This window comes from Cannabis sativa, chromosome 9 (genome assembly GCF_029168945.1).
Source record: "Cannabis sativa cultivar Pink pepper isolate KNU-18-1 chromosome 9, ASM2916894v1, whole genome shotgun sequence".
NCBI classification, from domain to species: Eukaryota; Viridiplantae; Streptophyta; class Magnoliopsida; order Rosales; family Cannabaceae; genus Cannabis; species Cannabis sativa.
Genome location: NC_083609.1, coordinates 11,660,496 through 11,673,230, shown reverse-complemented (window position 1 = coordinate 11,673,230; position 12,735 = coordinate 11,660,496). Strand labels below are relative to the sequence as shown.

General features: G+C 27.8%; 2 protein-coding genes across 3 annotated transcripts; both read right to left on the bottom strand.

Moving 5' to 3' along the window:
• Positions 1 to 1,303: 1,303 nt before the first annotated feature.
• Positions 1,304 to 3,606, bottom strand: LOC115722852 (perakine reductase). The gene is made up of 7 exons (XM_030652187.2): positions 3,409 to 3,606; positions 2,807 to 2,977; positions 2,508 to 2,711; positions 2,143 to 2,315; positions 1,952 to 2,048; positions 1,707 to 1,860; positions 1,304 to 1,599 (listed from the first exon to the last, which is right to left on the bottom strand). Exons 1-7 carry the CDS (start codon positions 3,466 to 3,468, stop codon positions 1,421 to 1,423), a joined length of 1,038 nt encoding a protein of 345 aa, XP_030508047.2. The 5' UTR covers positions 3,469 to 3,606; the 3' UTR covers positions 1,304 to 1,420.
• Positions 3,607 to 8,613: 5,007 nt separating this feature from the next.
• LOC115722853 (early light-induced protein 1, chloroplastic) lies at positions 8,614 to 9,583 on the bottom strand. Of its 2 annotated transcripts, none has more exons than XM_030652190.2 (3): positions 9,323 to 9,583; positions 9,141 to 9,233; positions 8,614 to 9,057 (listed from the first exon to the last, which is right to left on the bottom strand). In XM_030652190.2, the coding sequence occupies exons 1-3, from the start codon at positions 9,455 to 9,457 to the stop codon at positions 8,713 to 8,715; spliced, it is 573 nt and encodes a 190-aa protein (XP_030508050.2). In that variant the 5' UTR covers positions 9,458 to 9,583; the 3' UTR covers positions 8,614 to 8,712. The 2 variants fall into 2 exon arrangements, with proteins under 2 accessions (XP_030508050.2, XP_030508049.2); XM_030652189.2 differs by having other exon boundaries at positions 8,614 to 9,060; positions 9,323 to 9,581.
• Between the last annotated feature and the right edge of the window lie 3,152 nt (positions 9,584 to 12,735).

Below are 12,735 nucleotides of genomic sequence, written 5' to 3'. Positions count from 1 at the left end.
AATTAGTTGCACGAAGAGTGACTATATTTCCTAGTTGTTAATATTGGAAAATACATTCATACATGAAAAAAAAAAATGAGTTTTTTCATTTTTACACTCAAAAACAGTTTTTTTTACATGTTTACGGAATTCTACATAGAAACTCCTATTGCAACTAGCGCTGCAACCTAAATTGCAACAAAAAATCGTGTAGAAATTCCTATTGCAACTAGCGCTGCAACCATTTTAAAAACTCAAATCGTAAATTAAAAAAAAAAAAAAACTTAAAAAAATAGTATATGGAGTAATTCCAAAAAAAAAAAAAATAATAAACCATCTAAATATTTCAATATTCAAATTCAAAAATGATATATATATTTTTTTTGAAATGCGCATTCAGAGGTTTAGATCTTTAAAAAATATTGGATTTCTTCTTAATTTAATTGAGATTAACTATTTGGCTTTGATCTAATTCGTTCTCCATCAAATTCTTTAATATTTAATGAATTAGAATCATTGTACAATACTAAATAGGGCTGAACATCGGGTGGGTTTATCGGATTTTGGGTTGGCGGGTTTCGGGTTCACGAGTTTCGGGTTTGAAAAATTGAAACCGAACCCGGACCCGAAGAGGGCACGGGTTGGCGGGTTGGTGGGTTGACGGGTCACGGGTTGGCGGGTTTCGGTTGGTTGGGTTTAGCGGGTTGGCGGGTTGACCCGGTCAACTCAGTCAACTCGGTCAACTCTTTAAAAAAAATTAATTTTTTTTTGAAATAATTTTTTTTTTATTTTTTTATTTATTAAATTAAACATATATAATATAACAATTTGTTCATAGTATTTACTATTGAAGAAAAAATGAATTAATCAATCCAACCAACAAACAAACAACTTATTTATCAAAGATTCAAATCAAACGTCATATTCATGTTCATGAATCATGATAAAAGTGAAAACTAAAATATTTCAAAATACATCTATATCCAATATCCATAGTCCATAAAAATCTAAAATCCATATTATATATATAAAAATAGTAATAAAAAAATATATATAATATATTTATAAACCGGGTTGGCGGGCGAGTTCGCGGGTTCAACCCGAAACCCGGTACCCCTAAAATCTCAACCCGCCAACCCACCCGAAGGGTACCGGGTTGAACCCAACCCGCCCGAAACTTTTTTTAAAAAAATTTTTTGCGGGTTCACCAGTTCGGGTTCGGGCGGGTTGCTCGGGTTCGGGTCAAACCCGCTCAAAATGTTCAGTTTAGTATTTACTTTTCAATTTGCTTAGGCACTCATAATACCACCTATAAAGCCACTAATGAATTTAGCAGTACAATATGTATAATTTTCTAATATTTTTCATGATGTATTATTATTCTTAATGAAGCAATTCACAAGCTACTAAACACACTGTAGATTTTTAAGATAAAAGAACATCAGATTTTCTTAGGAGTATTTGCAAACTTCCAGGCATATTTAGACAGAGCAGAAACCTCTCTTTCTCCAGCCACTTCATCTGCCGGTACACAATCACATATTTCTTTCAAATCATCATCTGAAAGCTTCACTGATAAAGATTCAATATTTTTATCAAGATTTTCGACTTTAGTTGTCCCTGTAAAACCATCACAAACTACTGTTACTAAAAAACAATGTTCCTCAAAATTAACGAACATGCCTTGTCCTCTTTGTCACATAAAAGAACAATTATATGGTATGTACCAGGAATAGGGACTATGTCTTTGCCCTGATGAAGAAGCCATGCTAGAGCTAATTGAGGAGGTATGCAGCCATGTTTTTCAGCCAAATTAGCGAGTCGAGCATATATAACTTTGTTTTTCTCTAAATTTTCGTCTTTGAACCTTGGATGACCAACCTGTACAAGGAACATCAAGATGATTCTATGCCTCAATATGAAAACTTGAATTGTTATTATGATAATTATGTTTTTGTTTATGGTCAAGTACCAAGAGACTCTCATTAGGCAAGCTCTCTACAACTGCTTTCCCTCCAAAGAACCCATGACCGAGTGGGCTGTATGCCACTATTCCAATGCCAAGTTCACTGTGCATGGAAAGAACAACCAAAATCATGGTGAGTTATGATGATGATGATGATCTAAAGTTAAGAATTATACTAGTGAAAGTTCTAATCAAACCGGCAAAGTGGGATTATTTCGTCTTCAATTTCACGAGACCATAAAGAGTATTCCATTTGTAAGGCAGTGATGGGATGAATTCTATGAGCTCTTCTTATAGTGTCAACACTAGCCTCTGATAGCCCAATGTACTTGATTTTTCCCTCCTCTACCAGCTTCTTCAGCTCTCCCATCTATCATAACAGTACAACTTTAAGTTAAGCCTCACAAATACCAATAAAATGTATATAGCTAAGTTTCAAGTTTCATTTATAGCTAAAAGTAAGATAAGTATAAATTTTGACTTATTTTTACCATTTGAATAACTATTAGGATAATATTATTTACAAAAATCAGAAGTCTTGTTTTGTGTACTAATTCCTTACTGTATCTTCTATTGGCACTGAAGTATCCACACGATGCTGATAATACAGATCAATGTAGTCAACTTCTAGTCTCTTTAGACTAGCTTCACAGCATTCCCTCACATATTCAGGGGTACCCTTTACCCCAAATTGAAAATTCTCTGATACAATGATACCAAATTTAGTTGCTAACTGGATTTTCTCTCTTGGGAGCTGCTTTAGAGCCTGAAATTATGTTAAGCTAAGTATCACTGTCAAAACACTGATGATATTTAAATAATGAAATTCCCTTCAAATAAAAACAAACAAACTAAAAGTACCTTGCCAATCATGATCTCGTTGTGATGTTTATTACCGTAAATATCAGCTGTATCAAAGAAGGTTATACCTCTATTGTAAGCTTCCTTTATAATGTTACATCCGGCTTCATGAGGCAGAGGAGCGTTTAACATTCCAGACAGTCCTCCACACCCAAAACCCAATACTGACACCTATATAAAAAAAATACCCATAAAAATAAAAGACTGAATCGATGACAATTGTTTGTTTTGTAACAATCAAATCTATTTATGTAATACTTTTCCCTATAACCTTACTTAAATCACTGTTCTGAGTCCAATATAAAACTTCAGCCTTTTTGCCAAGTTAATATATACAAGAAAACTACAAGTTTTCATCTAAATGAATGAAGGGCCAGGTATCATATTCAGTACTTTATATCAGTACTTTGATAAACGTCAGTCAAATTCACAAATTGTATTCATTTTCATACATGTACTTGTACAATTGATTATGCTACATATATAGTTATCTGGAACAGATTTAGTGCTACCCTTAATTTAAGAGTTAAAGTTATGTGGGTTTGCTCATGGTTTTCTAATACAAATATGGGTTGGAGAAGAAAGAAGAAAAAGAAGCCTACCTCCAATCCTTGACTGCCGAGGTTTACTCTCGGAATCTGTATTTGAGATTTCACCTCCATTTTCAAGAAACCAAAAATAAGATTTAGATGTTACAGCCAAAAGAAGAAGATGAAGATTAAGAGATATTTTCACACATATATGCCGTTTTTTCATAAGAAGTTACTATTGTGTTGTTGGTTTTTTTTTATTATTATAAAAGCATATTTGTATTATGGATACTGATGTCACATTTGGACTATTCCACGACACGTTCTTTTTTGGTGGGAATATGACCCTTGTAACTACTACGAGGAATTCACGTGTTTTGTGGTGTAATAATGTGAATGCTTTGCCATCCGAATCTCACCACAGTTACTTATGTTGAAGGATTATGGCTGGACCTTTAGAAGGTAAATTTGGTGTGTCAGTATCATCCTAATTAATAATAAGATAGAAACTCTCAAGCTACATCTACCGATAATCCATCCAAGAGAAGATGAGGTATATGAGTCTCTTGTAGTTAGAAACCTAGTCTCCCAAATTTTGTCTAAGTTAAATGAAAGATTGGAAAAAGAATCTGTTAGAAAAATTGTATATAATTTAGAAGATGATAATAAGTATACATTGATTTATCTCAGATATTTAAATCAGAAACAAAACAGTTTTATTTATCAAAAAATTTAATGAGACAATATATATTTATGAGAATGTCTATAGTGGAGACCTTGATTTTGTCCCTATGGTAGGAATACTTTTCTAGCCCTTGATTATTGATTTAATGGTAATAAAGTTAAAGAAACATGATAGTAATAATAGAACCTAGCTTATAATATTTTTACACTTTTTTTTGTCTTTACACTATTGTCTTATTCTTCTTCTTTTTTTTTTTAAAAAAAAAAAACTAAATTTAATAGTTATTTTATTTTATTTTTTAGTACACTTTAATTACCTAATTAGTTTTTTTTTATTTTTTTTATTTTTTTTATATTCTTCTAAAGATATTTTTTTAATATGTTACTTTCAAAAATTATTTATTTTAATAAGCTTGTTGATGACTCTTTTTAAAATTTATTTTCTAAAAATTATATTTTATGTATTTCTTAGATTTGTTTTCTTTATAATAAAATTAATTTTTTTAGCAGTACAACTTTCTGGTTCATAAAAAAAATCTAATAAGTACAATAATTTATAATAAAATATAAATTAATATGTATACATCAACGTATATTAAATAAGTATATAATCAAGTAACTCATATTAAAATAAATGAGTAATTTGCAGTATAAGTATCTATGTTTAACTTTCGATTGCAAATAAATATTTAAGTTTAATTTTTGACAGTAATAATACATACCTAAGTTAAATTTCTGGAACTTCCCTAAGTACCTGGCCATTAAGTGTTAAGTTAATGGCCACATGGCAGACCCTAATTAGTTTAGATCATTAAATTTTATTTTTTATTTAAAAATTAATTTAAATATACCAATAAAAAAAAATAACACGTGTATAATAACTTGACACTTAATGGACATGTAACTAGAAAAGTTCTAGAAATATAACTTAGGTATTATTACCATAAAAAATTAAACTTTGGTATTTATCTACAATAAAGAGTTAAACTTAAGTATTTACGCCATAAATTACTCAAAAATAAATTAATAAACATTTTTTTTATTTCATATTAAAATAAATTAATATTACACATGATTGTATAATTGGTTTGAATTTTATTTGTAGGGATGCTAATCAAGTAGCACATACTGTAGCCAATCATGCATTGTAAATAATGTTACATGTGCCATTTGGATTGGGATTGAACTTTCTTGTGCTCGTCATGCTTTACAGTTGGAGTGGCAATTAGTGTTGGTGCGTCGTGTTCGTGTTGTGCTGAGGACTTAAATTTACTAAAAGTCGCTGACACGAACACGACACGTGACACGAAGAAATTAAAAAACACAGACAAGAACACAACTCGAATAAGTTCATGTCGTGTCGAACCCACAAAATCGCATATGTGTTGGCGGGTTGTAAACTAAATTGTTGATTTTAATTTCATCATGTCATGTTCGTGTTATGTTGAGTTTTGAAATTTATTTTAGATGGTAGACATGAACATGACCCGTAACATAAAAAAATGATAAAACACAAATACAAGGAGCAAAATTTTCGTGTCGTCGTACCATTTAATTTATTTATTAATTAGACTTAATAAAGTCTCTTAATTAATAAATAAACCCTTAAATCTCTTTTCTTCACAATTAAGCCCTAGCTTAATGAAAATTCATAAATAAGACATAGTCTAATTTTAGAATTATAATTGATTAATTAAAATCAATTAACTGAGTCTTACAAGCAGTATTGACTAAACTAGTATGGGGATCATGAGCCTATATAACCGAGCTTCCAATAAGCAGATCTAGAATTTATCAAGTAAATTTCCTAACTTATTAATTTTTTATTGCACCATTATAAATTTAGAATTACACTCTCAATTATATAGAACGCTCTATATGTTCCCCGATATAGATACGCTATGAAAATTTAACCATCATTTTAATCTCAATAATTAAAGATCCTGTGTAGATGATTTACATTGAGTAGGGATAAATAAATATGAAAAACTCATTAATTTTTTCACAAACAGCTAATTTTAAATAATAATAATCACTACACTATAGGACTTTGTTCCCTTTTACTCTCAATTAGAAAAATATATATAAAAAAATAGGGTAGGTATAAGAGATTAAGAGCTTCTATCATTCCTATATGGAATGCAATTAGAAAAAAAAAACTATTTTCTTTGACAGAGTTTTAATGACTTTTTTTTTTAAATGCAAAGTTTTTTTTAATAAAAGAATTAGAAAAGAAACTATTTTTTTTTGACAGAGTCTTAATAACTTTTTTTTAAATGCAAAGTTCTTTGACAGGATTTTATCAATAGATAAAACATGATAATTTTAAAAAGAAATGAAAAACTACACAATCTATAGTTTTTTAGTCTCATTTTTTGTTTTTTGTATTGTTCATGACTATGTGTTCTTATAGTTTATTTCAGATCATATTTTAGAATTTTATTTTAGCTTTAACAATAGTGATAGTTATTTTTTTCAATTAATTTTTTTAAATGAATTTAGTGAAAAAAAATTTATTTAAAAGAATTTCATAAGTAAAAAATTGAATGAATTAAAAAAATAGTTATCTTATTTTGAAATAATAATGCTATTCTCTTAATTGTTAGCTGTTATTTAAAATAGTTGTATTATTTCATTAATCTTATTAGTTGTATTTTGTTTTAATCTCAGTTTTTATTCATATTATTAAATATAAAATTTATTAGTAGTATGATGTTATAAATTTATTTCTATTTTAAAAGGAAAATAAACTTTTTTCTCTTAGTTTAGTTATAGTTAATTAATTACATATTAATTAGTATTTATATAATTAAAAAAAATAAAATATAACAAACAAAAAGAAAGATACAATATGTTTAATATTAATTGATTTAGCATTATTTTAAAATATATTATTTGATACCTATAAATAATAGGTTATACGTGTAAGAATTTTTTCCTAGGCTCAATACTATTTTAAAAATTTAATATTTTTATTGGGTATATGTAAGTCTATATTAGTTGATGTGCACACTCAAAAGTCATACACATCAATGATTAAAAAAATGTTCCTATATTATGAGAATAAAATAAGGGTATGTACCATAAAATTATTCATATATTTATAGAATTAGAAAGAAGATTTATCCTAGTTGGATTGAGTATGCACTTATTAAAAACTTCAATTAATTAGAAAAGTCTATACTTTTTTTCTAATTAATTAGATTTTACACACACAAATGCTAAATTAATTAATTATTGAAACTTAATAAATAACTATCTAATCAACCCATATTTTATTAAAATCAATAAAAAATTAATATAAATTCAAATAAAAAGTCTGTGAATTTACAAGGAATCCAAATTCATTTTGTTCTTCTTTTTCTTCCCAATCATTTTACCTCTCTCTCTTAATTTGTTCCGTGTTTGGTCATGTCAAATTTATACAAACAAAAGTTCATTCATATATATGCACATGTCAAATCTGGCCGAGACCTCAATTTATTTGTATGCTGATAATATATTTACAAAATGATTCTGTTGGGTTATACATGTTTCATTAGTTTAATATACTACTCTGTTACATATAATATATAGAATATATGTTGGCATATATATTTATATGAGATTGATTTTCAGCTTGGAATCGTCAAATTAGTATTGGAATATAGTTAGTTGTTAAATATTGGCAGCTTTTAAGTTCGTAAAATCTATAGATACGCACCAAGCGTTTGGTACACATATTTATACAAAACGTTGTGTGTAATGTTTGTTACATAATGTTTATGTGCAAATAATTTATGAGGTTTATATTACACTTTTTGATAATGTTTGGTTGGAATTAAGAAATAAAATAGAACGGGAAGAAAAAAACTTTTATTTATTTTTTTGTTTTTATTTATTAGAATGTTATTCTTATTCTAGTTATATTTTTATTCTTAATATTTATTACGTGAGTCTGAGTTGGATAGAGTAAAATTAAAGGGAATAGACTAAAAAACAAGTACATATAAATATATATAGGCTAATTAGTAATTTTTCCTCTCGATCTTTGACATGTACTAAATCATGTCACTTGAATTTTTTTGGCCGTTAAAAGTTCTCCCTAAACTATTAAGATTGTTAGATTTAAGGACTTTTGTCTAATTTTAGTAAAAAATTTCTAACATGGATGAAAGTTTAGGGGGCATGATTTAGTACATATGAAAGTTTGAGGGACATGATTTGGTACATATCAAAGTCTGGGGAGCATGATTTAGTATATTAACAATCACTGAAACAGTATAATTGAATGAAATTAGACAAAAGTCCTTAAATCTAACAATTTCAATAGTTCATGGGAATTATTAACGGCAAAAAAAGTTAGGAACATGATTTGGTATTTGTGAAAGTTCGGAGGGAAAAATTACTAATTAACTATATATATATATATAGATATGTGGTGTCGATAATGTTTTTTGTGGACGTGGCTGCTTGAATGGTCAGTTGCATTATAGTGTAGTTTGAGAGGTACGGCTGTTCTTGTTCTGGTGTCTTATAAAAGCAAGAGCTAATAAAGTGAATATTTTGGTTGTTTCCTTAGAAAATCAAATACAGAAAAACAACAAACTGATGTTGTAGACAAAAATGTTTGATGTATTTATGTATTACATGAAACTTTACATATTTTTCTTTCTAGACAAAAAAATAATGAAAGGTGAAAGAGTTTAGAGACTAGACAATGGCTCCACCCTTGACGAATTCAGTAAGAGCCAAGGCAACCAAGCCCAACATGGCAACCCTTCCATTCAAGAGCTCAGCATCAGAAGTCATAACCCCACCGGACTTGGACTCCACACTCACCCCTTTGAAAAGGGGAACCAATGAAGCCAGTGTCAGAACTATGCTTGTTCCCACAAACCAAGACACTCCACCGTTGCTTATCTGAGAAAACACATCCTGACCCTTCGATAGCTCCACTACCATAGCCCCCACGAACCCAACCATAGCGAGTCTACCGTTAATTCTCTCTGGTGCTGGCCCACTGAATGCCAACACGTCTGTGAATCTTGTACTCATCTTCTGTCAATCAATGAATTACACCGTTAGATAAATATAAATATGTGTTTGTGTTTATAATGCTTGATTATTACTAGCTATACCTTTGGCTTTGGAGGAGAAGGTGCTGCTGCTGGCTTTGGTTGTGTTGATGGTGCTGACTCTGTAATTGGCTGTAAGGGTTCCTTTTCACCATCCTTATAATCATTAAAAACACAAAAACAAACAGGTTAAGATTTATATATAATGTATACATAGCTGCGTCTTAACATATAAATATATATACCTGGGCCATGCATCTAACTCTCATGGGCAAATGAGTGTTATTCCTGTACAAGGTCTTAGGTGACTCTAGAGTTGCTCTGTTGTTGGAAGCACCAAATGAAATTGAGCTAGCTACAACAGACTGCATGGTAGCCATTTTGCTCTTAAGACTTTAAACAAAAGTTTAATAGTAGTAGTAGTAGTGTTTATAGAAAGTTAAAAGCTTTGTAAAAGAAAGAGAAATGCTTTGTAATTTTCAGTTGTGTTATTTAAGTTGATGGGGCTGAGAGGGTTTTTATAGAAAAAGAGTAGAAAGAAAGTGATGGACATTTTTGGCTCCACGTCTATGATAAGATTTTCTCGGAGCTCTAAGGGCCATGTGGGGTTTGGAGAGACGTGGCCCCTAACTTCACCATGTTGTTCTTTTCAGGGCTTTTGAGGCTACAAATGGTTTGTTAGAAGTATTTTACTTCTCTCTGGGTCAAGTGGCAGTATCTTGGGGAACATTCAAGATGAGAATGTGACCACTAGTTTCATATTTTAGAATATGTTTGATGAAAGATTTGTAAGAAACTTCTAGTATTACTAACTAGTTTATGTACAACTACAAGTAATATTATAAATGATAACCAAAGACCATTTTTCTTTTCAAAAAAAAAAGAAAACCAAAGACCACAGTTCAGACACAAAAGTTTTTAACATGTAAAACATTTGTGAATGTCTCTTTTTAAAGGGTAGAATCAAACAAAGTATGTAGTTTCCATCTTTTTTCCTATGATCTGCTTCTGCTCCCATTGTTATGGAAAATGTTTTAATTTTTCTTGAGCAAAATATGTGTTTACAAATAGGACACGTGCAGGCAGATAAGTGGGGCACCTCACAAGTAAAAAAATAAAAATCATAACTTCATTTTTTTTTTTTGAAAAGAAAAATCATGACTTTATTAAATGCTGTATTCTGTATCCATTCATAAAAAAAAAATAAAAAGTTTCATTGTAAAATACATACAATAATAATAGGAATTTTTACATATTGTTAAAAATTCTTTATTACTCATTAAATATATAATATCATGATTTAATGCTATAAATAAACATATTACATATTATTATAAGTATGAAAAACATAAATCTATAGAATACCTTTCTTGATTCAAAGAGAAGAAGCCAAATAGCAGTGTACTTTAATCCATAGATAGTGATAATCTTAATCCATCTTGTAGAGATGACCTTTGTGATGATTTTGGGTAAACAAGACTTAGGGTTTTCTAATTTTCTCTCTTATGGGGAAGATGAGAATAGAAATTTGCTCTTGTTTCTTGGCGACCACTACCAATTTGTAACCTCATAGGTTATTAATTTTAAGTATTTCTAATTTAGTTCCTCAATAAATTAGAAATATCGCTTATGTTATCTACACATTTAGCCCATGACACTCTAATACCCAATGACCCACAATTACTAAAATGATCACTTTATTTTAGACCAAACTTCAAATAGCAATACACTAATATATATATATATATATGTATATATATTTCAATGGTTACATTTTTATTGTAACCTTATGGTTACATTTTTCTTTAACCTGTAACAGCAGGTTACTAATAGGTAGACTTTCCTTTTTTAGATTTAATTAATTATAATTAACTATTTTCTTAAAATAATTAATTAAATAGTAGACATTCCTTTTTTAGAATTATTTAATTATAATTAACTATTTTCTTAAAATAATTAATTAAATATTTTAATAAGACCTCTTTTAGCAATTAATATTTATATTTAAATCCTTACTTGAATTATTTTAATAATTAAGCCATTTAAGTATAATATTTACAATAAAATTTATTTTTTTTTTACAAAAATTAAACTTCTTTTGACACAAATTAAAATTATCTTATAATAATTTTTCAAATAATTAATTATTTTTAAATGATATTTAATTATTTTCTTACAATTATATGAACTAAGTATGAGGCCTCAGGCTAATCAATCGATAACAAGTGTAGCCATTTTTTTTTCTAAAAAATCCTTCAACTTATTTCATTTTTTACTTTTTAAATATTTAAATAAAAAAATTAAATAATTAAGTGTAATAATTTAAAATTAAGATTACAAGTATAATAAAATTTAAATTATGAAATTATATGTGTATAATTTTAAATTATAAAAAGTTTTGCTATAAAATTTTAAATAATTTAAGTATAAAAAAATAAATTGCTAAAAGATCCTTATATAGTAATAAATTGCAAAAAATTAATTAATAATTATAATTAATTTAATTTTAAAATATAATTAATCTTAATTAAAATTTTAGAAGGAAATAAATGATTAGGTCACTTTCAGGTTACAAGTTATTTATTATTTATTTTTATTTAATTTCCAAATTAATCACAACCATTTAATAGTAATCCAATGGCTTAAAAAAATGTAACCATGATGGTTACAATAAAAATGTAACTATTGAAACCTCTTCCATATATATATATATATGAGCCCATATTAAGAATTTTAATCCAACACATATCACACCATTTTTTTATCTTAATATCGAAAATATCATCCCTAATCTAATAACGTATTTATTTGCCTCTTATACATATACTAGAAGAGAATTACGTGGCGAGCCACGTAAATATTAGTTTTATTTTAAGTTCTAGGGGTTTTTGTTTAAGAATTTAGTGACTAATTGTAAATTATGTTATAAACGATATGTTTTATAAAACTAATTGTTAAGAATGTCATAATTGTGTATATAAACCTATAATATACACATTGTTATTCAAATATTTTATGTTATAAACGATTTTTTTTATATAGAGTTTAAATTTTATATTGATGATTCTAATTTAGGGTGGGTATTGGTGTAGTTTTTTTAATTTAAAAAAAGATTGTTTAATTTTTTGGGTTTAACTATTGGGTTTAAACGTTTAAAAAAAAGATTGTTTAACTTTTTGGGTTTAAAAAAAAATCGTGTAAGCCTAATCTGTTAAGCTAATCGTGTAACAATATTAATATTTGTTAATTTTTTATTTATTTGTTAACGTTTAACTAATAAAAAAAATATCAAACATTGGAGATATACGGTTTGTTATGTTAGAGAGATATGTGGCTAGGATGATTTTCTTAAATTTTAAAAAAGATTGTTTAATTTTTTGGATTTAATTATTTGGCTTAAACGTTTAAAAAAAGATTGTTTCATTTTTTGGGTTTAATTATTTATATATTTTTGAAAGTTAACTGGAGATCAAACCTATCGTTAAATTTAACAGAATATTCTTTTATTTTTAAAGTATATTCTGTTAAACCAAGAAATGCCGTTAGATAGGCACTTTTAATATATAAAGATATTTAATAACCATTGTAGTGAGCTTAAACAAAAAAAAAATGATAGTTTCAGTGTTTAAATTATTTAATCTTTATTTTCTACGGTCTA